The sequence below is a fragment of the Mchenga conophoros genome, linkage group LG9 (assembly GCF_057382185.1).
Source record: "Mchenga conophoros isolate Kocher_MC1m ecotype Shallow Benthic linkage group LG9, M_conophoros_male_GT1.1, whole genome shotgun sequence".
NCBI lineage: Eukaryota > Metazoa > Chordata > Actinopteri > Cichliformes > Cichlidae > Mchenga > Mchenga conophoros.
In genome coordinates this window covers 12,356,051-12,379,206 of record NC_140534.1, presented here as the reverse complement: position 1 = coordinate 12,379,206, position 23,156 = coordinate 12,356,051, and the positions used below count along the sequence as shown (strand labels likewise).

General features: G+C 39.7%; 1 protein-coding gene across 5 annotated transcripts; it reads left to right on the top strand.

Annotated features, from left to right (window-relative positions):
- Positions 1-942: 942 nt before the first annotated feature.
- On the top strand, positions 943-22,103 carry rnpc3 (RNA-binding region (RNP1, RRM) containing 3). Of its 5 annotated transcripts, none has more exons than XM_085286494.1 (16): positions 943-1,002; positions 1,813-1,963; positions 2,063-2,110; positions 2,206-2,315; positions 2,454-2,543; positions 5,809-5,920; positions 6,564-6,632; positions 8,609-8,751; positions 9,624-9,749; positions 10,135-10,280; positions 14,349-14,546; positions 16,553-16,647; positions 17,308-17,366; positions 19,336-19,468; positions 21,556-21,633; positions 21,753-22,103. In XM_085286494.1, exons 2-15 carry the CDS (start codon positions 1,817-1,819, stop codon positions 21,622-21,624), a joined length of 1,545 nt encoding a protein of 514 aa, XP_085142620.1. In that variant the 5' UTR covers positions 943-1,002; positions 1,813-1,816; the 3' UTR covers positions 21,625-21,633; positions 21,753-22,103. The 5 variants fall into 5 exon arrangements, with proteins under 5 accessions (XP_085142620.1, XP_085142621.1, XP_085142623.1 ...); XM_085286495.1 differs by lacking the exon at positions 943-1,002 and adding an exon at positions 1,011-1,160; XM_085286497.1 differs by lacking the exon at positions 943-1,002 and adding an exon at positions 1,011-1,742 and having other exon boundaries at positions 22,043-22,103.
- The last annotated feature ends 1,053 nt before the right edge of the window (positions 22,104-23,156 follow it).

Here is a 23,156-nt window from a genome sequence, read left to right as displayed (position 1 = left end):
GAAGAAGAAAGTGTGTACTTTATTGTACTTTTGAAAGAGCAATTAGCATAAAAAAATATTGTTTTCAGCAATTTTGTAACAAATTTCTATGAATCGATATCTACGTATTGTGATTTAATAATTTAAAAAAAGAAAAAATAAGATTTTTTTTTTTGGTACAGGAAGCTTAAATATGCTTCTTCTTCTTTTTTTAAATCGTAATGTATCGGCTGGACGTGTGGGTGCACAAGAAACCTCGAAATGAGCAGGCACGCTGACAGGTTCCCGTATTTGTTTATTTCCTCGATTTTTGTCGTTGTATTTTGGAGGTAGTCATTGGAAGTGTCCACGTGCTCTCACCTTTGGCTTGACGAATTTAGTCATTCATTGTAACCACTAGAGGGCGATAAAAACACGCATCTTCAAGTAGCCATCTCTGTGGGAAATGAGAAGGTATCATGTCAGTCTTTACTGTAACACGTTATCGGCTTATTAATTCGACTGCTTTGCTCAGGTTTGCCTCCCATTGTCAGTCTTCACTTGAAGCCACTAGTGCGCATCATTTTAATACTTAAATCAGTATTAAAATGATGCGCACTAGAGGAACAAGGAATACAGAATGCGAGCTATAATTTAAGTTCATCTATAAAACATGAGACCAAAACTAACCATTTATTGTTACCGTGTATGTTCTATAGTGGTCTAACTGAATGACTACACCAACTACTTCCGGTATTTCCTTCATAATAAACACTAGAGCTTTAGCTTTCAAATAAGTGATGAAAGAAGCTTCAGTGAGCTATGTATTACTATCAAATATTACATATTAGTACTTTTTAAAATTATATTTACATATATGCGTGTTCTGTACGAGAGTCCCGGAGGAAGGGGGACTCGCAAAAAGAAGTTAGGCATTTTATACTCCAGTCCACAGGGTGGCGCTAATGTACATTCCTGATGCTGTCAAATGTTATAAGAAGAAGAGAATACGGAAGTGGGTTTGTTTACTGGCTGGTTTTGGAGGTAAGTTTCTGATCAGAAAGGTTTATTGCGGTTCGGAACTCTGTTTTATGTTTTAAAATCTTTACTTTGGTTCTCGAAAGTGTCCAGAACATATAAAGGCTGAGATAAATTAGCTTAACGTTAGCTCCGTGTAGCACCAGCGTTAGCGGCACATTACGGTAAGGACTTAGTCATCGTGGAGTAGAGCAGCTATTGGAGGAAAGGCATATTAAACTTGGCTTTGCTAGTGGAAAAAGCAGCACGTCTTATATCGCTTCACTTCAGCTTTTTTTTTTTTTTTTTTTTAAATGACCATAATTCATTAATTAATTCGGCATCATTTGTTTAAATAAATACCAACGTTTTTCTATAAATGAGCCTAAACCTAGTACCTCAGCCTGCAGTCACGCACATTTCTCATTGTCTTTAACGATTGCTAGGGGTTGAACAGAGGCTTGCTCAGCCTGTTAGAAGCACGTGTCAGATGTCCAGTCTAATACATCAGCGTTAGTATCAGACTGATGTGCTGCATCTGGTGTAACCTAAATCTTCACTACTCGTATGGTCACAGGACTATTATATATGATTGTATGCGAAGGCTGGCACCAATTTAAACGATTTAGATATTGAACATAGGGCCGGTCAAAAGCATCAGTGGGGCAGACAGTATCAAGAGGCATTGCACCACCAGTTAGCCTGTGAAATTGCTCTTTTAGGTGAAAGGTTGCTTATTAGGTAGTGGTTATCACTGGACACAGGAGGTGAGTGCTGCTCACTGTTGGAGGTTTGTGAGCTTAACTTGCTGCCATTTCTCTTACTGCTGTCCTGCAGCAAAATGAATGAAGACCCAGTCCAAACAAACTGCAGTAAAACACTGCTTGTCCACCACTTACCAGCTGAGCTCAGCGAGGAAGAGAAGGAAGACCTTCTGAAGTATTTCGGAGCTGAGTCAGTCAGAGTCTTCTCAAACAGGGGCCGCTTGGTACGTTTCTCCTCACCGATTATCCCATGAGCTGTATCTCACATCCTGACATTCATTTGAGTTGCCAGGCAGTCTGAACATGTTTGTCCATTTCCACAGAAACATGCAGCCTTTGCAACGTTTAGGAGTGAAAAGTCAGCGGCAAGGGTAAGCGTTTTGTTTGAGACTTCCTCTGGTTTTTCTCTCACTTTGTCCTGTATGGTCTTTTTCAGTCCCCTTAACATCTTTTTTTTTTTTTATAGGCTCTAAGCAGACTCCATCAGTTAGAGGTTCTTGATCAGACACTCATTGTGGAGTTTGCAAAAGGCCAAGATCACATAACAGTGCTAAAGGACCCGCCTGTGTCAGAAAGGTGAGCTGTCTGAATAACCCCGGGCTGCACAGACCTTCATTCTTATGTAAATTGATGGACTGTTAATGCCTCTGTCAGTTAACAGCAGATGATTGCATCCCTTGTAGTGGTCTGAACCTCCCCTCTGCCTTTCTGTAGCGGTGAAAATGTCAAACAAGAGCAGAAGAAGCAGGAGAGTAAAAAGCCAAATATTCCCATCATAGAGACGGGCGTTGCACCGAGTCTCGGGTAAGAATGAAAGCATGTCATCATGAAGCTGGTGTGACATGAGGGAAGGAAACATTTTATTTTTATCACTTGTTTTGTTTTTTATTTTATTTTTATTTTTTTGGCTGATGTTATTCTCTAGTGCATTATTCATTAGATACCTTGTAGATTTCTAGTCTTTGTTCTTTTTGCCATTTTGTGGGGTTAAAAAAAGAAAACAAAAACACTATATTGCATTCTGCCTTTTGGTGACAGGCCCTGTCTCCCATTACCCAGAGTTTGTGAGTCATTACCTGCCCAAACTCTGTCTTATTCGATTAAATATGCATGTGTGACACATGTTCTCCAAACTGCGGAGTGTTGCCAGTTTGGCTATGCAGAAACTGCCTGGAGGCTGGCTGACAGTAAACCTGGATGAGAATCTGAGAGCTGTAGTTGGGAGCTGTCAAACGCCTTGTGTCCAATTAGATAGCCAGGCCGCCACTGAGCGCCTGACAGGCCGTCTGTCCTGCCAGTTGGTGGGACCAGGTGGTCTTTGATACCTTTCACTCCATTTCTGACAGTTTGTCTTGCTGTTGCTGCTACAGCAACCCAGACTTAAGAGCTCCATATTCTAATACTAGTCTGCACAAACTGAGAGAATGTGCTGTCTGGTTAGACGAGTATATTGCATTTAGGTGTGTTAGAGCTTGTAGAAAGGTTGGATTAGGGACAAATTGAGATGTCCTGCTAGCTGCACTTGCTGGTTATTTTGAGCTTGAGTTCACCAATGACGGCGTATTTTAAATCTCCTGTACAGCAAAAATGTGATTGCAGAAGGAGAACTCTGATGTTTTTCACTGTTTTTCACTAGTCTTTGGTTCCTTTTATGGACTAAATAATACATTGAGGGATATTAAGTGAATTTAAAATACATTAATCTGTGCTTTTAAAAAAAGGGGACTCTAAAATAGTGGTCAGCTATGCTCATTTTCTTAATTCAATCATTGTATAAGCAGAAAGGCTAGAACTGCATTTTGTACACATTTACATTTTTGTAATTTGTTCTGTGGCAAATTATATGCTAATAATTAAGAAAACAATTTTACGTTGTTTTCTTTAGAAGAAATAAGTAAAGTCTGTTTGAGTAGGTGCAAATCAGACAGACTCATATGCTGATGCGTTGCAAAACATGTATTTTTTTTCCTGGCCATTAATAATTAAAGAGCAGAAGGGGAGATTTTAATCATCTTGCAAATTTCACATTGATGCAAACTGGAAAAAACTGAGCTGGGAGAGGCATACAACCACAGTCCGACTTTATCGGCGACCCCTACTAGCTGTTTGCTGCTAGCGACCAATAATATTAGCTGCATTCATAATGGTCGGTAAGGGAACGTTTTAAAAGTAAAGAGGAAATGGGAGAAACACCCTTCAACTATATTATGAGTGTTGATGTTTCATAGTTTGCCCACCAGAGGGCGCTTTGCAACATCCCTGTTTTTCAATTTTAAACACAAGAAGCACGTGTTTGGAACCACAAGCACAACAACCAGCTGATCCAGTCAAGCCGGGTAAATAAATGACTACATGTTGCAAATGTTTGGAAAATCTAAAAAAAAAAAAACAGTGGTTCAAAAGATCAGAATGACTTTTTAAAATCCTTAAATATAAGATAAGATAAGATAAGATAACCTTTATTAGTCCCACACGTGGGAAATTTGTTTTGTCACAGCAGGAAGTGGACAGTGCAAAAGTTATGACGCAAAAATTAGAATACAATAAGAATAAATACAGTACACGGTTTTACACGGTGTTACAGTACAGTACATATCAGTATCGGTCGGGCTCTGTGGTTAAGTCCTTAACTTCAGCTTGCTTTCATTCTAATTGGAGAAGTTGTGGTTGAGCGCTGGAACAAAGGAGAAATGTTTGTGGGGAAAAACATCTTGCTGATGACGTGGCTTCAAGCCGCAACACAACAGAATCTACATTCACTAAATCAAATGATGACGAAGGTGAGTTGGAGTGCTGTTAAGGCACCATTTACCAGGCCTCCGCACCTTTAACTGCTGTTTCTAGTGGCAAATTAAATAACTCTCTCCTACCTTCAGTCTTTGCTCATTAGTCTTGAGTGTAGGTGAATTTGTTGTCCCATGCTGTGTAGATTGGCACCTTAAGAAATCTATTTCCCGAGGACCAACCTTGCTGTGCTGACACGGCATGGCTTGTGCTTTTAATCTTAATGACAGGCCTCCTAGCAAGAGGTAGGGCCACTGCCTGGGCCACACACTGATGTGTGACTGTTTTGACATATAGTCATGTGAAGAAGTTTATCCCATAAAAAGTATTTGAGAAAGCAAACGCGTGATTATCTTTGAACAGTGCTTATAAAAAGAACAAAAAACAAAACAGGGACGTGTTACATAATTGTCTGCCAGTCTCTGACATCATCTTGCTTTAACTTTTGACCAATTTATATGCAATATTCATTCATTCTCAGGATGTTTGAGGGTTTTCTTGCATGATTTAATCCCATGATTTCAGTGGGATTAAATCTGAGCTTTGACGAGACCGTTCCTTCTCCTCTACCTCTCCGTTTCTCATGCCGAAACCATTTTTTGGTGGATTTGCTGCTGTTCTTAGGATCATTATCCTCTTCAAAAGTCACTTCTGGTTCAGCATCAATTCTTGGAGCAGATGGCCTAAAATGATCTTCAAGCAGTCCTTGGTGTGATGCAGACTTTACAGTTGAATCAGAGACTGCAAGGGACATGCTCCGTAAAGCCATAAACTAACAGCGTAACCCCAAAACACTGTTTTTGATTTGCTAGTACAGAGCACATTATTCCTAAAGGTTGGGTGTTTTCCTGTCTGGTCACCAGCCAAGCGTGGTTTAGTCCTTTCTAGGATTTCTTGGCTTCAGACCGTTTCTGCCTGTCGTTCCCCAGAGCAGACTCGGATCACTTGTGCTTTAATCTGGATTCCAATTTTAGATTTGAAGGTGAAGGAGATAAATATAGAAGTGTACATGCTTCGTTCCCGTTTGACTGCTTTGTGTATAGAAATTGAGAAAATGACTGAATTTGTTTAGAGTACATCACCTTCATCTGTATGCACTCATTTGAAATGGATCGAGTGTTTGCTCCTTCAGATGTATTCAAAACGTCAGTTGTTTCCACGCTAATTTCCATACTTTTTTTTTTTTCTCGTGACTGTTTTTCAGTGAAGGATTTATTGTGTTTAAGGCAGAGAGTTGCAGGTTTAAACTAACACTCTTTTTTCCCCCTCTCTTTGTCTCCTACAGGTTGAAGTTTCAATCAAATCCCACTTTGAAATATTTATATCCACCACCCTCTAATGGCATTCTGACAAATATAACACACGCCCTCATGAGCGTGCCAAAGTTTTATGTTCAAGTGAGTAAACACAGCTTCCTTTGTGTGGTTTTATTTGTTATTTTACCTTGATGCGCAGATGCTGGCCATAATAATGATGTCCCTGTGTTCATTTTTGGTAAGTGGGAATTAGTGCAGGAAAGAAAAAACTCAAGCTAATGTGACAGCATTTCGAGTCCCTACATTTATATTGTAAAATAGGAATATGATTCTGGAATAAGTGTCCCAGAGGTTTTTGAACTGCATCCAGGCTCTTAAAGATCAAACGGCAAACATTTGCCTTTTAAATCTCAATTTGGGAAGCAAGTATTAATAATAAACCATAAGTGGGCGGCATGAGTTATGGGTTTAACATTTCCCTGGGAGCCGCGCTGCCTGGATTTTAATTGCTGCTGTTCCCCGTGTCAGCAGCTTGGTGGTGCTAGTGTGTTTCGGAGAAGCTCTCCCGGTGCTCTGCCTCATTGTAGGCATCTCACTCGAGCCTCAATCTCACCTTGATCCTCGTATTTGTATGCGAAAGCCTGGAAATCTGTTTTACATATGGAGCCCGAGTTTCCGGCTGCCTGTTTGAGAGCAGCAATATATATTTATATTACCTGCTCTCTCCCCCCAGCCTGTGCTATGAATTTTCACTGTTCTCAAACTCGTATCTCAAACTATACAGGTACTTCATCTGATGAACAAGATGAATTTGCCATGTCCTTTTGGCCCAATCACAGCCAGACCACCCATGGTAAGCTTCTGTACACCATCACTGAATGTAAAGCTCTTTCCAAGTGTGTAAATGTGAAGATTTTTTTTTTTTTGTTTTTTTTATAAAAGCAGGTGTTATGTTTCACAAAATGTACTTCTGAGAGTTAGACAGCTTGTTAAGGCAGTAACACTCAGCTGTGTGTCTTTAGGTTGATGAGCAGAACTATAGATCCCTACCTTTCCTTAACTTTTTGACTTTCCCAAATACGGAGACTGAAAGTTCTTAAATGTAAAAAGAACATGTTTGAGCAGTAAATGTGAGCACTTTTCCCAGATCAGCCAAAATATTCCTACTTTCTTTTCATTCATAGTTCATATTCTTTTTTTTGTCAAAATGCACATATAAATATACAAATGTACTAGTTAGCTTGTTTATTAATCATCAGAACTTTCATGTGTTCACGTCACACTTTCAGATGCAGGAACACTTTGGTATGATCAGTATTTCTACACTGAATACTCATAAAAGGTATTTTATGAGTACTTTATTCAGACACAGTCTGAGTAAACTAATAATACACAAACAGGGAAAACTAATGAGTAAATATTCACATTCAGAACTTCTCCAAAAACTACTTTGAGTTTGGTGTTTCAGTAAAGCAGATGCAGGTGCTGCTCTTCCCTCAAATGATTGGTTGGCATGAACCATACCTCAACAAAATCACAGCAGGCTTTATACCCAAAGCTGGAGAAGGCTGCAACGGCCGTTCTAAAGACCTGAGTGCTCATCAGTCTGCAAAGTGCATACAAATAGGACAAATTCAGGACAGGTTGCTACTTTAGCTGAAGTGGAGTGGGCAAAGATCACACAAGAACACAGTGTGCAGTCCTGCAAGAAGTGAAAAAACAACCCGAGGGTAACATAAAAGTACCTGCAGAAATCTCTTGGTAAACTTGTGAAATCCTTTTTGATGTCTCAACTGTTAGAAAAGCGCTGAGAAAGAATTGATTTAATGGAAGGACACCCCAAAGCGCTACAGTCCACAAAAAAGGTTTGCAAAATAGGAAAAGAGAAAAGAAAATCAACCGCCTGTCCCAAAACACTTTCCTTTGCTATCATTGAAGGAATAATGAATTTTACAGGAGAAATGCAGGCAAGAAGTCCATGCCCTGAAGTTCAGGGGAGGTTGGGTGATGCAACAGGGCAGTGACAAAAAGCACACGAGTAGATCAACAGAAGGATGGTTAAAAGGATGAAACTCGCAAGACAGAGACCTGACCTTAACTCGGTTTTCATTCTGTGGCATGACCTGAGGAATTGTGTTTAATCAAAACATCCCAGAAATATTGATGGACTGAAACAGCTTTGTAAAGAGGAGCGGTCCAAAAAGATGCCAAAAACCATTTGGAAGTGTCAGAAGCAGCTACAGCCAAGGTCTGATGGAGGCTGCTGCTATTAGAGGGTCCGTTAATTATTAAAGTCAGGCTTTCACTCGTCTTTTCCAGCCTTAGTGATTACAAAAGGGTTCATATACTGTACACATGCAAGCAAAGCAGCAAAAACAGCAGAGACAGAGAATACAACAGAAACTTTACATTTAACTGTATGTAACTGACATGGTGGTTCAGAAGCAGAGCAATGATGCTCAATATTCAAGGAAATTCCAATGTTCAAAATGTCAAAGTCATAGACAAAAAAAACAATTGATAGGATGTGAAGGGAGAGATCCTCTCTCATGCAAAATGTCCGGGAATGCTGTGTCCAGCTGTGCTAGGAGTTTCCTTTTTTCCTCTGACACGTTGGTTCTATTGTGCGCTCATTTTCTTACATTTTATTAGTTATTAGAAGCTGGTCGTCAGGTTGCTCAACTGCAAAAATAATTGTTGTTTTTAGTACCGTAAAGTCGTCTCCTTTGACTGTTGTCGAATTTAAAATATCTGTATTTAATTTAAAATCAAAATCAGCCATCGCTTCTCCCATTTGTATGCTAAGCCATGTAATTTTCTTTCCCGCAGTTTGAACTCCTGCCTCCTGCTCCACCCATCCCCATGCCTCCTCCCTTCCCTCCCGATTATCCCCCTTTACCAGAGGAGGAGATGGAAATGAGCAGCGAGGAAGAATCCGAGTATGAGAGTGGAGACGACGAAGACAAAGAGAGGTGAGGCGACGACAGAGTGCAGCACAAACACTGTTTGAGATAGTTTTGCACCTCATCATAGCTAACGGTCATGCCGGCGTATTAACATATTATTCATCAGTATTAATCTTTCTAGAGAAAAGATTAGTTGCAAACGTGTGTGGAGACTTTCACATCTGTATCTCACTCCCTGTCATATTTTCTAAATATGCAGAAAGCTCGTGTAGATCCACAATTGTGTAAATGCAAAGATTTTCGTGTCTGACTTTTGCTCCACTTTAGCAGCAGGTGACAAACTAAAGGGCAAATATGAATCTTTGAACCTTACATCGACGGCGTTGGCTGGCTGTCAGTGGAATGATACTGGCATGGTTTGGGTCACTGCCAATCGATATGAAGTTGCTCTGAGTGATCACCTTTATGGTGTGATGAAACATTCCTGTCCTGATGGGAGTGGTATCTTCCAGAACGGCTGTGCCTCCAGTGTTAGGGTCTGAGGATGCTGAATGGTCTGATGAGTAAAAAAAAAACTAGTGTGAATCATATACTATTGTCTTTGCGGTCACCAGGTCTCCTCCCTAGTTGACCACCTATGGATGATTTTAGACTGACGTGTTATAGAAGATAATCACCAAAGTGATGTCCCAGCCCTCCAGCTGAGCTCCAGAGACCTGGAAAATCAATGATCCTTCTGCACATTTACAAATCAGAATATAAATTTAGAGAATTTTTTTTTAATACATTTCTAAATCTGATTACAGCAGATATTTAACTATCCATATACATTTGCAAATGTGTGATTACAGTACTAGCTTGATAGATTTTTTTATTTTTTATTTTTTGGACCAAGTTGGACGATTTCCCCCTTATTCCCTATGCTTGGTTTATTTCAGGATTGTTCGTCTGATGGGCCTGGTCAACCAAGCATGCAAGCGACCCTTGAGACCAAAAACAGCTTCAAAACGAAAGAAGCCCAGGATCAAGGATCTACTCTATGCTCCCAAGCCAGACTCTCAGAGGTAGACCAAAGGCACTCATTCATGTCACAGTCCTCACGCATAGCTCATCTCAGGACAGTATTCACAGGCAGCTAAAGAGAGAGGGCAAAAACCTCCAGATAATAAGTCTTCCTCATAAACACAGCCTCGTGCGGCTCGGAGACTTGTTGTTTCAGCATCACACACTCACACACTCCCTTAATGACAGGCCACAAACTCTGTTACTAAACTATAAATATACACAAACACACAGTCTCCTGGCCACATGTTTGTGGACTGGGAAATATCTCAGGTTGACCAGAACAAAATATCCTGAACCGTAAGGGGCTCAGGAGCTCAGTTTTATTGTAGGTTATTTTTAGAGATTGCAGTAGAGGGTAGCAGTGATTGTCTTTGTTGTCCTCAGTGCTGCGACTCTGCAGCCCTCGGATGTGTTTGAGCAGCCCCACGCCGCCGGTCCGAGGAAAATTGAGTTCCGCATTTCAGCTCCGGATGTAGCAGCTGCTGTTGAAGGAAGTAGGCCAGCTCAGCCTGAAGACGACGAAGGCAAAGGTAATCCTCCCTCCCACAATTTCTGCTGTCAATTATGTTGGCTAGTTTTACTGGATTGAGCTTTTTTGTTGAGTCATGACAGTTTCCAAGCTGATGCCTCTGAAACTGAAGATCGAGAGATATTCAGTTTCGAGTAATATAAAGAGGAAAGCAGGAGGAAGTTTAGAGTAGTTAATCAGTTGTAGAAATTCATGATGGGGTTTTTTTTGTTTTGTTTTTTTTGAAAAGGACAAACAGAGCTGAGATAAAGGAGCCTGCCATTGTTGAAGGGTAAAAATAACTGTTTCACAGAAATGGTAACAAAAAAGGTACAAAAATGAAATTGAGACTTTTTGTCCCAGTTATCAAAGTTATTGTTGGTCCTTCTCTTGACTGAACTTATTTAAGTTGTACTGATGACGCTGGAAAGATACAGTTCAGCCAGAGTTACTGTTTGAAAAGGAAATTGAGATAGAAGAAGTCGTCCATCAACCACAGGTGGCTTTGCAAGACCGTAATTTGTTTGTGTTTAGTTATGCACAAGACATGAAAGCTTGAGGCACAGACGATGATCAATGTAACATAATATGATTAAAGGATTACAGAATGACAAGGATCATTTCACAGTAAATTATCTGTTTTTAATTTATTTACATTTTAAGGTACCATCCAAATGCTTGTGCTTAATTATCACAAGATATTTATTTATTTTTACTTTTAATCGCTGCTTAACTTTTAGTGCGATTCCAAAGAGGGATATACAGACCTTTGCTAAAGGTGGATTTAATACTTCCAACTAGGGCTGCTCGATTATGGCAAAAATGATAATCACGATTATTTTCACTGAAATTGAGATCACGATTATTTGACGATATTTATTTAACCCTTTAAGACCTACTATAGAACCAAGTCCACCAGAGCTTATATTATTTTTATTTATTTTTTTTTACATGCTGTAGTGCCATTTGTGGGAGCATTTCAAGTTGCTATACATCAATACAACTGTTATAGCCCATATTTTAATAATATGTATGCATTAAGTCCATAGTAATTACATAAATTGCAAAAAAGTGCAATAAACTACAAAAAAAATTGAAAATTGCTTTTGTTTTGTTTACATATATTTCTACTTGGAGAAATTTAAGAGGTTTATCCCTCAAAACTTTAAATACAAAAAAAGTTGCAAAAAATAGTTTCCCACCACAGGAAATTTATTTTGAGTGTCTTCATAGTTTTATTTTGGAGATACAGCAATTTTTATATACTGCAGGAAAAACAAAAAACAATCCTATGATGCAAATTTGCAAAGAAAACAGCAGGTGCATCATTTCACTGTGGGAAGTGTTACGAACAGCTGATAGGAACGGCAAAGCGTGTTTCTGGAATATTGTGTTTTTGTTCCTGCAAGCGCTTTTTATGCAATTTTTGCAAAGCTATATCTGGAACGAAACCGTGACCGAGGACAAGCTGATGGCATCAGATGTAAGTACAACTCCTCCGGTTTCATATGCAAAACAAATTATTGCGCTAGCTTACACGGTTCAGGTTCTACAGGGATTTAAAAATAGTTACGCAAAACGGAGCATGCTGCTCTGACCGGCTTTAAAGGGTTAACAATGACTTTAAAAAATAATATAAAATAGTGTGCAACACCACTGAAGTTTTTTTTTTTAAACTCTTTTCAACCAACGGCAGTCACTCTCCAAATAACTTCTGCTTAGCTTTCCGAGCTTCCCTCGGGTCCCCTTAATCAGCGGTCTCCAACCTTTTTTGCGCCACGGACCGGTTTATGCCTGACAATATTTTCACGGACCGGCCTTTAAGGTGTTGCGGATAAATGAGGGAGGGGCTAATAATCGGCTCAGTCATTTTTAATGATCGTTGAAAGCCCAGATCGTAATCGTGATTAAAATTCGATTAATTGAGCAGCCCTACTTCCAACAATAAAATATGATCTCTATAATTTGCTTCTTCCAACCTGCTGCCAGAGCTATAGAGCTCTCAGTGAGTTACTAATAAACTTTATGAGGATGTAGAAATGTGGTAAAGGTGAAGAGCAGAAACTGTAGAAGGAGGTAGGACAGGTCATCTACTAATCGGAAGGTTGATTCTTTGATCCCAGGCTGCTTCCAGTCTGCATGTCAAATACCTCTGATCAAGATCCTAACCCAGAGCTGCTCTCCAGTGCACCAATGAATGTGTGTGCATGTTCGACAGAGAGCACGTGCATGAATAAAAGTGAATGATGAAAGTTGTGTAAAGTGCTTTGAGTGTTCAGGTAGAGTAGAAAAGCTCCAGACATTTACCGCGTGTTTTAAATTAGCATAAGCAGTGTTAAAATATGACATCATTAAGAAATGAGAAGTGGCAGCCATGACAACTATGTAATGATGCAATGTTAATTAGTCAGTTTCCAATGTTGATTGTGCTAGTTAACCATGATCACACATAGCTTTCAAGCACTTTCTGTCATTGACACATGCTGATGGATGTATTGTCCATGTCCTGGCCACGGATATTTCAGCATGTGGATTGGAGATGTCAGGGATCAACCCACCGGCGTTCTTTATGTGGATGACCCACCCGAAGTTTGCTTTTCCCCCTCTATTTATAAAAAAAAAAAAAAATCCACATGTGTACTGAGCGACAGATGTGGAAAATTGTTAAATCTCTAGCATGTGAGAAACAAAGGCTAAGTTGTATTAAGACATGCAAAAAGCTACTTTTATAGTTACCGTTAAGATAAATCAGACCAATGCTGCAGTCTCCAAATATATCGCAAAAGTTTAAAGATGGGTTTGCTTATGTCCTTCTGTGCAGCTGAGGCAGTGTAGGGATTTAGTTATTACTATACATCATGTTTATTATCACATTGATGCAGGAGGTGTTTTGATGTTCCTATTGACATAAGTTAAAGCCCGCACCATGGACGAAGTCGCAGCCAAGTGTTACACAGCAGTATATCACGGTAGAAACTGCCACCAAAAAGGTTTAACCATTATCTGTATGAGCAAATGTCATTGAGGGCACAGTCTGTGTTACTTGTCAGCTGTGCAGTTCCCTGTTTGCCTTATCTCCCTGCTCTCTAGCTACAACTTCACTCTCTGGCAAGTCCCTGCGAAGTAAAATAGATCTCAAAGTCAAACACAAAAGATTTCCTAAAGGCAGGGGAAAGATAAACTATGACAGGTGGCTTTTTGGATTAGTCTTGTTTTGGGGAAGTGGAGGTGTGGGATCCGATAAACAAGCTATTTAAATGAAAAGGGGAGGTGGGGGTAGATAAGGAGAAGGATAATTTTGAAAGCAGCGATCTAGTTCTCTGCAGAGAGTGTATCAGAAAAGCTCCCCAACGCTGCTTGCTCCAGTGCACACACACATACACCTTGCGTGGGTGACAACTCCCCCCACCCTCCTCGGATTTGTAGAGGCTCACTGCTCTTAGTAATTCCATCTACAACGTGTGTGTGTGTGTGTGTGTGTGTGTGTGTGTGTGTGTGTGTGTGTGTGTGTGTGTGTGTGTGTGCATTCATGTGCTCCTCAAAAGAGTTATCCTTCCACCGCCTTTCAAACTCATGTTTGCAAAACAGGAGGGAATTTTGATTACAGTTCTTTATTTCACAGAGACTGAATGTGCTTATGTTTGCTCGTCTTCCAGTAGTCAGCGCCACCAAGTTTAACCTTCCACCTTTTTCATTATTTCTTTGCCTTATGAAACCCTGTTGTATTAATCCCGACAAAGAAATCATTATTTCCAACTCGGATTATACTGATGCCACAGTTAGAAATTTAAATATCAATATGTTAAACTAATTGTGACCAAGAGGATTTGCTTCCACCCTCCCATCCCCATCCAGAGCTGGTGTTGTTTACTGAAGAGGATAAACATTTTGGAAGTGATTATTTCACCATCTGCTACTGGTAAACACTTTGAAAACCTCAACTGTGCTAGAGGGAGAGTGTCATCCTCCTGTTTTTGATACCATAAAGCGGTTGAGCAGATCTAACCTAGTGGCACATGAGAAATACGTGCATAATTAATGTAACAATGTGATACACAGGTTTTAGCACGCTTACACTTTTCTCCCTTAGCATCGTCCATTCAAGTGGATCAGAGCGAGATCAAGCCCAGCAGCAATGAGGAGGAAGCAGAGGCTAAAGGTTTTGGGAAGCTTTACTTCAGCACGCAGGCATCAAAGCAGCAGGAGGAGCACAGTGACAACGAGCAGGATCTCGTCTCAGATGTCATCTCGAGGAAGGAGCTGGAGAAAGGACGGCTGTCAAGAGATGGTAAATGTAACGCACAGAAATGTGACAGATTAAAGGAAAAGGCAACAAAGTCTCTTAGTAAAGGGGTTGGGCCACCTCGTGCTATCAGCATGTCATCGATTCAAAGTCTTTGTAAGGATAAAATGCATAGTGTGATGCAGGGTGTGATCTAGTCACTGCAAAGGCCACAGGATCTGAGTCACATCATTTTCATGCTTACCAGATTAATCAATCAGTAAGAAACGATCCAAAAATGCAGTTTTAGGTTAGTTATGTGATTACAGTAGTCACTTTTTCATGGAACTGTTGTTCTGTTGGTCCAGTTTATTGTGCATCAGCTGCTGTGTCAGTTTCCAAAAGTCCTTGCTTTCCATTTCAAGGAGCTGTAATATATTCTGATTCCCTCCTTTGTTTAGATGCGAGTAGAGTAGAAGCAGTAGATACTTTGAAATGCATATTAGCGTAAACTGCCAGTTAGCTGAGAGGCATCATGGCTAAAACAAAAAAGAAGTGCAAATTGTGGAAAATCTGCCTTGAAAGAAATCCTTCACAGAAACAGGAGTTGGTGGTAAATATGGAACAGAATTTTCTTTTGGCATTGCAAAACCCTGCTTCTAATTAGCTTCTACTGACTGTGACTGTCTAATATTACACTCACCTTTTTTTGAGTGCAAAATATCAAAGCATTCAGCGTCAGTATATTGTTAATCTGAAACATTTTAAGACGAGATAAGGGAGTAAAGTAACATCGTTCTCCCTGTGTAGAATCAACAACCTAGCCGTGCAGTCTACCTTTAGTGGTTCACATGTTTGATTGGCAGGCAAAAGGTCACTGGTTCAATTCCAGCCCGAGTTTACCACCAGAAGGTAATTCCAGACCCTTTGTGGGTTGCGTTGGGAAGAGCGTCTGCCGTAAAGCTGCCACATCAAACATGCAGAGCTTCCCACTGCGGCAGCCCCTTGTGACAAGCGAGCAGTCGAAAGTAGCTTGACTGTAATACTTGTTGCCGCCGATCAGTTCCTTCCTAGATACTCTACAATCAGCTGTAAGTGGTATTATTGCAAAGTGGAAGCGGTTAGGAACCACAGCGTGTCGGCAACAAAGTGGCAGCCACATAAATTTACAGAACGGTGGCGCTGCGTGCTGAGGCGTATAGTGGCTAAAAGTCACCAACGCTCTGCTGACTCATAAGACATCAGCTCAAAGACTGATCTGGTAGGTGGCCCAGTGCTTTTGTCTGTCTAGCTGTTGGGGTGTGTTAAATAAAACTTTGAAACTTCCATTACTCAGGAAGGCCAAAAATGATCAACATTACTGAGGTTGTAGGGATGATGATGATTACAAGTCATTTTCTCTAATGAGGTTGTGATTTTAAGATTCCGTTATCGTAATTATTTACAATTTATCCAGTGACTCACAGACAGAATTATCATTTACAGGTCTACTCGGCTTTGCAGGGCAGGTTAGCTTAAATTCAGCTTCAGGGCAGAGCTGCTTTCAAATCCTGCTGTTTAGTTGAATAGGTGAAAACACACCTCCAAATAAACACTGACATTCCTCTGGCTCTGCTGTCCATTTACATAGGTTTAAATGTGGAAAAATGCACATTTTCATGTATATTTAAACCATTTTATACAACTTGTTTTGTTTCTCCCTGGCATGAGAGCAAATTTGACAGAAAGGTAGACCTTTATTAAATAGTTGGGCTATCCAACCAATACTTTGTCTCACGTTCTCTGACGCCGTGTTTTTAGAAGCACGTATACACCAGCTAACACACGATATGCCCAATTACACTGAAAAACAAGTTCATACATGTAATCATTGCTTTAAAGTCATGGAGCTTCTAAGCCTAGTTCTTTCTCAATCCTGTCTTAAATAAAACATTGAGCGGATGGTATTGAGTTGCAACGACTTTGAATTTATTTAAATTTTTTGGTATAGGCAGCCCTGTGATCCTTTGTACCTGTTTTTTTTGAAATTCACCTTGCATCAAGGCACCCCCTCCTTCTCTCTTTTAAAACAGAGATAAAAAGGATGTCTGTGTTTAAAAATTATGAACCTGGCGAGCCGACCTGCAGACTATACGTGAAGAACATTGCAAAGCAAGTGGAAGAGAAGGTAGGTCCAATTTTAGCTCTTTGATCCACTTTTATGCGGTTGTTTGGTTCACTGGAGTTGTTTCGTGAGAGTCTGGGATCATCGTCCTATATATTAAATTGGCATAGCATCAGTTATCTTTAAAAATGTCTTGTTTTAGAAGCTTGATGATAACTGCTATTGCATAAAGCATATAACAGGTGCCACTACCTCATAAAAGGTGTTCTTGCAATGCATTATATCAGGATGATGTCATACATTACTACTGTTTGACCCTATGCTTCCTGGGAAAATGGTGATATTTCTTCCCTTACATTTGATACGGAAGCTGTTCAGTGAATTCGCAGGCCTTCTTAGCCGTAGCTCACAGCTGTGAGTAACGGCCCTGGTGAAGGTGAGAAAAAAGGTGGCAGCGAAAGTGTTCTCTGTGTGGGCGTCTCTGGGCTCACCTGAAGGTCAGGCTGCCTTAATCTCCACCGTTAACCTCCCGGCTGTGTCGAGCTGATTTATCCAATAAGCTACTTTGTTGCCTTCTAGTTCGCAGAGAGACTCAATTAAGTGCGAAGCAAATGTGTCATCAACATTTTGGGTTAATATTTATTCAATTTTGTAATGATGCATCACAAAAAATAAATAAAATCCTAATCATTTTTGCTGCTAATGTTTATTATTTGTCTTCAGGAGCTGAAGTACATCTACGGGAGATACATTAACCTCTCGTCAGAAGAGGAGAGAAACATGTATGTTAACATCAATCCTCCGTATCATGTCTTTACTTCATATTAACACAACTTGTGATTCACTCCCCCCCCCCAAGTTTCTCTTCATGAGCTATTTTTTGACTCTAGCAATTTGTCACTTTCTCTTGAGAGTTTTTAGTTATTCATGCTGACACTGTCTTGTGTTATTAATAAGTACCTAAACTGATGTAGAGCTCATGAGGGATGTTTTTATGTTTGTGCATCAGCACTACTTCAAATGAATATTCCACCTGAGTCATCAAACCGAGCTTATGTTGAGGACGGACTCTGAACACAGATTCAGTTGATAAAAAGGAAACTGCAACTCTGCGAGCCAATCAGTTTCTCACTTTAGTGACCTGCTTGGCTTTTTTCTTTTTTCTTTGGCGTTTACAACAATTAGTGACCTCAACACTTTTGAAAAAGAGTTCTGAACACCAGCTTTTTTTGCAACAGTGAAAACATTTTGAGTGTTTAAACTGCGAAAATGTTCAATTTCAAGGGGAAAAAAATGAGTCATTTGGAATTTGAAGGCAGCAACATGTATAAGAAAGTTGTTGTGGGGCCATGTTTAACATGGTGTCGCATTCACTCTTCTTTAACAACAATCTGCAAACATCTGGGAACTGAGGAGACCAGCTGTTGGTCTGCTGGGAGAGGAATGTTGCCCCATTATTGTCTGATTTAGAATTCTAGCTGCTCAACAGTCCTGAACTTTCATATTTTCCTGTTGGCTTTCATGTTTTTTAATTTTATGATCTGCAAAATGTTTCCAGTTGGGGAAAGGTCTGAAGTAATCTACAAAGATGTTTGTGCAGGATGCAGTTTAGCATCGTATTGCTGAAATATGCAAAATATGTTGTTGTCTGTATGAGAGCTCTGTTGCTCTAAAACCTTTATATATGCATATATGGGGTATGCAGGGTGCATGTTTTCCAAAAATGGTGACCTGCCGCTTGCGCTGGAGACATTCACAGCTGAGTGCAAAGTGGTGGGAATAACAATTAGCACCTCCAAGTCTGTGGCCATGGTTCCAGAAGAGGGTGAAGTGCCCACTCTGGGTCAAGTTCAAGTGTCTCTGGGTCTCGTTCATAAATGGGGGGAGATTCAAAATGAGCTAATGTTTTTCTTAAAATGGTACATTTTTTACCTTCAAATATTATATATGATTTTTTAATATCCTGTTTTAAGTTAACTATGGGGGTTTTGAAAATTGGGAGATTTTTGTTTTTAATTGTATTTTCAACAGCATCTCAGGTTTTTGGGGAATTGATGATTTATGCAAATGACAGCTTGTCTTTAGTGAATTCAAATAAACTGTAGCACAGAAAAGCTGGTCCTAAGAGAACTAAGGTGAACGTGAGTGAATGTTGTCACTTGATAACTTAACCAGCTGTCTGCAGCTGCTCACTCACAGTCAGCTGTGCAGCAGCAAAATTAAAGACAGCTTTCTGTCGTCTCTAAATTTCTTTGTCATCACAGTTTTAAATTGTTAATGTGTGTGATTACACAGCTGTTTGTCATTAACATGTACTTATATTGATGAAGTCAACCTTAAAATAATGATTTAGTCAGCTACCTTTTTCTGTCCATCTGCTTACCTGATGTTGCCAAATGATTAGAAATGAAGAAGAGAGATTCAGTGTTTCAGGTTTCACTGTGTGCTGGATAGACATGTTGTGTTCAGTGTAGTTAGACATGCCTAATGTTTTGGTAGTAGACTGCACTTTAATACAGAGTTTCAATTATTCTACCAGCTAAATATCGACTCAGTTGAATCAATTAATTGGAATAAAAACCTGCAGGTTGCTGGGTCTCACTAATGCATGACCGACAGCCGCTGTTTTATGAGCTCGCAGGAGCAGATAACATTTTCCTTTTGTAACGCTGAAAAGCCAGAGCTTACCGTTGAGTCGACCAGGCCACAAGCTTTGAATGATAATGATGTGTCTTTATTCCTGTTCCATAGGTTTGACATTGTGTTAATGAAGGAGGGGCGGATGAAAGGGCAGGCCTTCGTCGGACTCCCCAGTGTGCAGAGTGCAGAGAAAGCCCTGAAGGAAACCAACGGCTACGTACTTTATGACAAACCTCTGGTTGTTGTATCCTTTCTGTCAGATGAAACAAAGACAACGTGTGAATTCAGGTTGCACTGATATTTGTTTGGATTTAAAAACGTAACCATTAGTGTGCATTATTTAGCATAACAATACAGTGCAGGTAAAAACATGGTAAACAGAAGGAAGTGATCTAAGTGGCTATGACATGTAAGTGAACGTGCAGAAAATGGTACAGACATCAAGGGGTAGTTGAGAGATGATTTATCAAGTGGGCACTTGCTTTCACAGATGTGCTTTTGGCTTTGGTCCTCGGTACCTTCAGGAGGATATGGTCTAATATCTGGCAGCTCTGAACCGCCACCTGTTTTTCTTCCTCTTTCCAGAGATAACCATGCATCAACATTTGAACTTGTTTAATGGAACAAGGCTATTGACTTTGATAGTGTTTTAATGTGCATCCTGCACCCAATTAGCTTGTCGACAGCATATTAGTCTTTCAGCTCAAAGAGTGAACAGAGATGTCTGCAGCATAATTTACTTCAGGTGTTGTCCTGCATTCAGCTGTGTTGCAGGAAAAATAAAAAAGAGGATAAAATTTGTCTCTCAGTATCAATTCGGTTTTATTCATATTTATAATATTTTAGCCACTATGTGATTAGTAAAATGTGGGATGGTCTTTTTTTTTGGTTGCCGGTATTTTTTATGTCAGAAGATATCAGTATGGGAATGCACTTTATTTATTCCAAAAGTTTGGACGTTATTCCAAAGCAGGAGAACTGACCTTGCTACATATCCAAATACAAAGTAGCTCAGAAAACTTAAAAAAAACATTCAGTGGGAGCTAAATAAATAGGAAATTAAAAAAAATTCAATCTAAATAAATTAAAATCTGAATATAATGCAATAAAAGATTAAAAGAAGTCTTCTCAGTTGATGGAGCAGTCCAAGCAGCAACAGCAGTGTTGGGAGAAGCTCACTTGGCAGGCTGACCTGAAGTTGACATGTTAACTTTGTTACCTTTCACCTTCATTTCTGATCTCTGTGTCAATCTCAGCTGCTTGACTCTTTGAGATTGCATTTATTGGTTCCTCTTGTGTGTAATGCTGTGCCTTTTCAAGTCTGTTTGATTAAAAACTAATTTGATGGAGGCTGCCAGTAAGATTAGCTTAGCATAAAGCAAGGGCCAACCAGGTAATAACAAACAGCTGTGCCACTTGCTATTGCACCATTCACAGTGGCTGCTGGCTACACTGATAAGCTTGGTGTCAACGTTCTCATCCAACTCTGAGCAAAAAATTAAGTTTTCCCAAAAATTATTTATATAATTACTGCTACTGTAAAAATGTTAAGATTTTTAATCCCAAATTTTGCTCTGGATATTAAGTTATACGCTACAATTATTATTGTATAATTAGTCCTTTATTCTGAGAAATGTTTCCTGGATTGGCTTGTTTGCGTACGTTTGTTGTAAAATGAAATAAGCATGTACTCATAGCTTAAATGTGATATTTTTCTAGTCTGTTTGCAGTATCAGAAAGTGAACAGAGGTTCATTCAGGTACAGATATCTTTAGGCAGAGGACAGCCAGTCCCAGTTTGAATTCCCTGTCATGATTTTTTTCAGTTTGCCTGAGACTGCAGTATGGCACTTACCAAGAGCTGCAAAAATTAGTAAGCTTGAAGAAAACCCGGCATAAAATCCTCATATGTTTTAGTCTGAGGTTTGTTAGCGAAAACACTCCGGTCACAGTCTTCCACACATTTGGATCTCTTCTCTTTATTTAACCTGCTACGTGAGGTGAACTGTTTATCAGTCTGTATGATTATGGTTATGTCACTGAGTAAGTGAGGCAACCTCAGGAAACCAAGAGACCCAAACTCTTATAAGGTCAATTTTGGCCAGAAGTCTTCTGGCATTTATGAACAAATAGCTGAGACCTTTACTCAGATTAAATTCATGAGGCAGTGAGTGTCACAAGGAAGAAGGCCGATGTGGCCTAAAGCTGCTCTGTGCAAGTTCAGAAATAAATGACACTCCATGGCTGTGAGATAATTAATGAATTATAGATTGCAGTAGTACATAGAATTGAAAATATTTGCTGCCCCAGACCTTAACTCTACAATTCTCAGCAATTTGCTCGATCTGCAAGACCGAAACAAGACAACACAGCTACCAAGAGAGGGCCAAAACAGAGGTGAAGTCAGCAGGTGAGCGATGATATGGTGATGAAATGATAATATGGAAATGATTTGCCTTTTCTCATGATGCCACTGTGCATATATAGAACAAGCCTTATGTTTATTGCAATGGTGTTTTCGCTTCACAGTTATGTTTACACTTTATCTATTCAAGATACCAAGGCTTGATATTGTGGCCCAGCAGAACCATTTGTATCCTTATTGTGTCATATCCTTTGGGGAAAAAATGAGGGTGGAGCGGTTTAACTGCAGATATTGTAGCACAAATATATTATTATAGTATAGCTTTTTTTGGTTTCTTTTCTTTTTCTAGCCTATTGTATCTTATGTCTTTTTTTAGCACTGACTTTGTAACCATAAGCTATTTTTGAATCTTAAACTTCTTCATTGATTTCTGCCCTTTTTGACTGAATTTCAGGTGGAGGTCATCAGAGCATGTTTTCTTCCTTTCTGCCATTAAATACAATATTTTATTAAAATTATTTTTGTCGTGGTTTATTCCAATCATCGCCTCAAACACGTGTCAGCATTTGCGCGTACACTTCAGTCAAACTATCATTACTGATTATCTTTAGTCCCAAACTTGAAGTCCTGTCAGCCGAGTAAATACAGACTGGGGAAGGTATATGAGATCGAGATTGGCTCTGAAGCAGATGGTAGGCTGTCAAAACAGTGGGGGGGAAAAAAAACCCACAGTCCTGAAGAGACAGCAAACAAACCAAACAGATTGCTGTGTGTGGAAAAATTGCTGGGACTGGGTTAGCTTACCTTTACAATCCCTGGCTGGCTCCATCTGTGTGATTATAGAGAGTAAACCTTGGAGGGTGAACTTCTCCCCTCAGCAGCCATCATATCTAAAGATTTGGAAATAAAATTGTTTTTTGTCCTCTAGGTATGAGCAATACTGGAAGTGTGCTTTGGCTCACGTCAATCACAAAGTAAAGTTTGTGATGTCGCTGATATTTAGGCATCAAAAGAAGAGAAAACGTTAATCTGATGATGTGAGAAGATTGTCCTTATGTTAAGCTTTCCCCAACTTGGAGCGCTTTAAAAGTAGATGCAGAGCAGCCGAGGGACACCTTTTTACAATGCGTCAGATCCATACAAGGGTTGCATTGTATCTTTTCTTGTATTCGCTCGAGCCGTTCTTCTCAGCTTGCCCACACACAGTAACATGCGAGCCTCCCGTAAACTGGTGGTGGATGTACCCTTCACATACACCTACTGTTCTATCTTACAGGTTTTTAATAAATTTGAATGCACACATGACAAGTGTACAGTGCAGCCTGTGGAAGGGTTCCAAAACGGCAATAAAAAAAGCATACAACAAAGAATAGATTTAAATGGGTCGTGATGAATGTGCAGATCAGTATAGGTACGAGTTGTCTGAATACATCTATTTTCAGGGAATGACAATATGTACTAATTACTGGATCTTCCTTGTCACATTTGACAAGTTGATTTTAAAGTGGGCATACTACCTTCAAGTAGCTGATACTCTACCACAAATCAGGAATGTGCTACCTGCTACA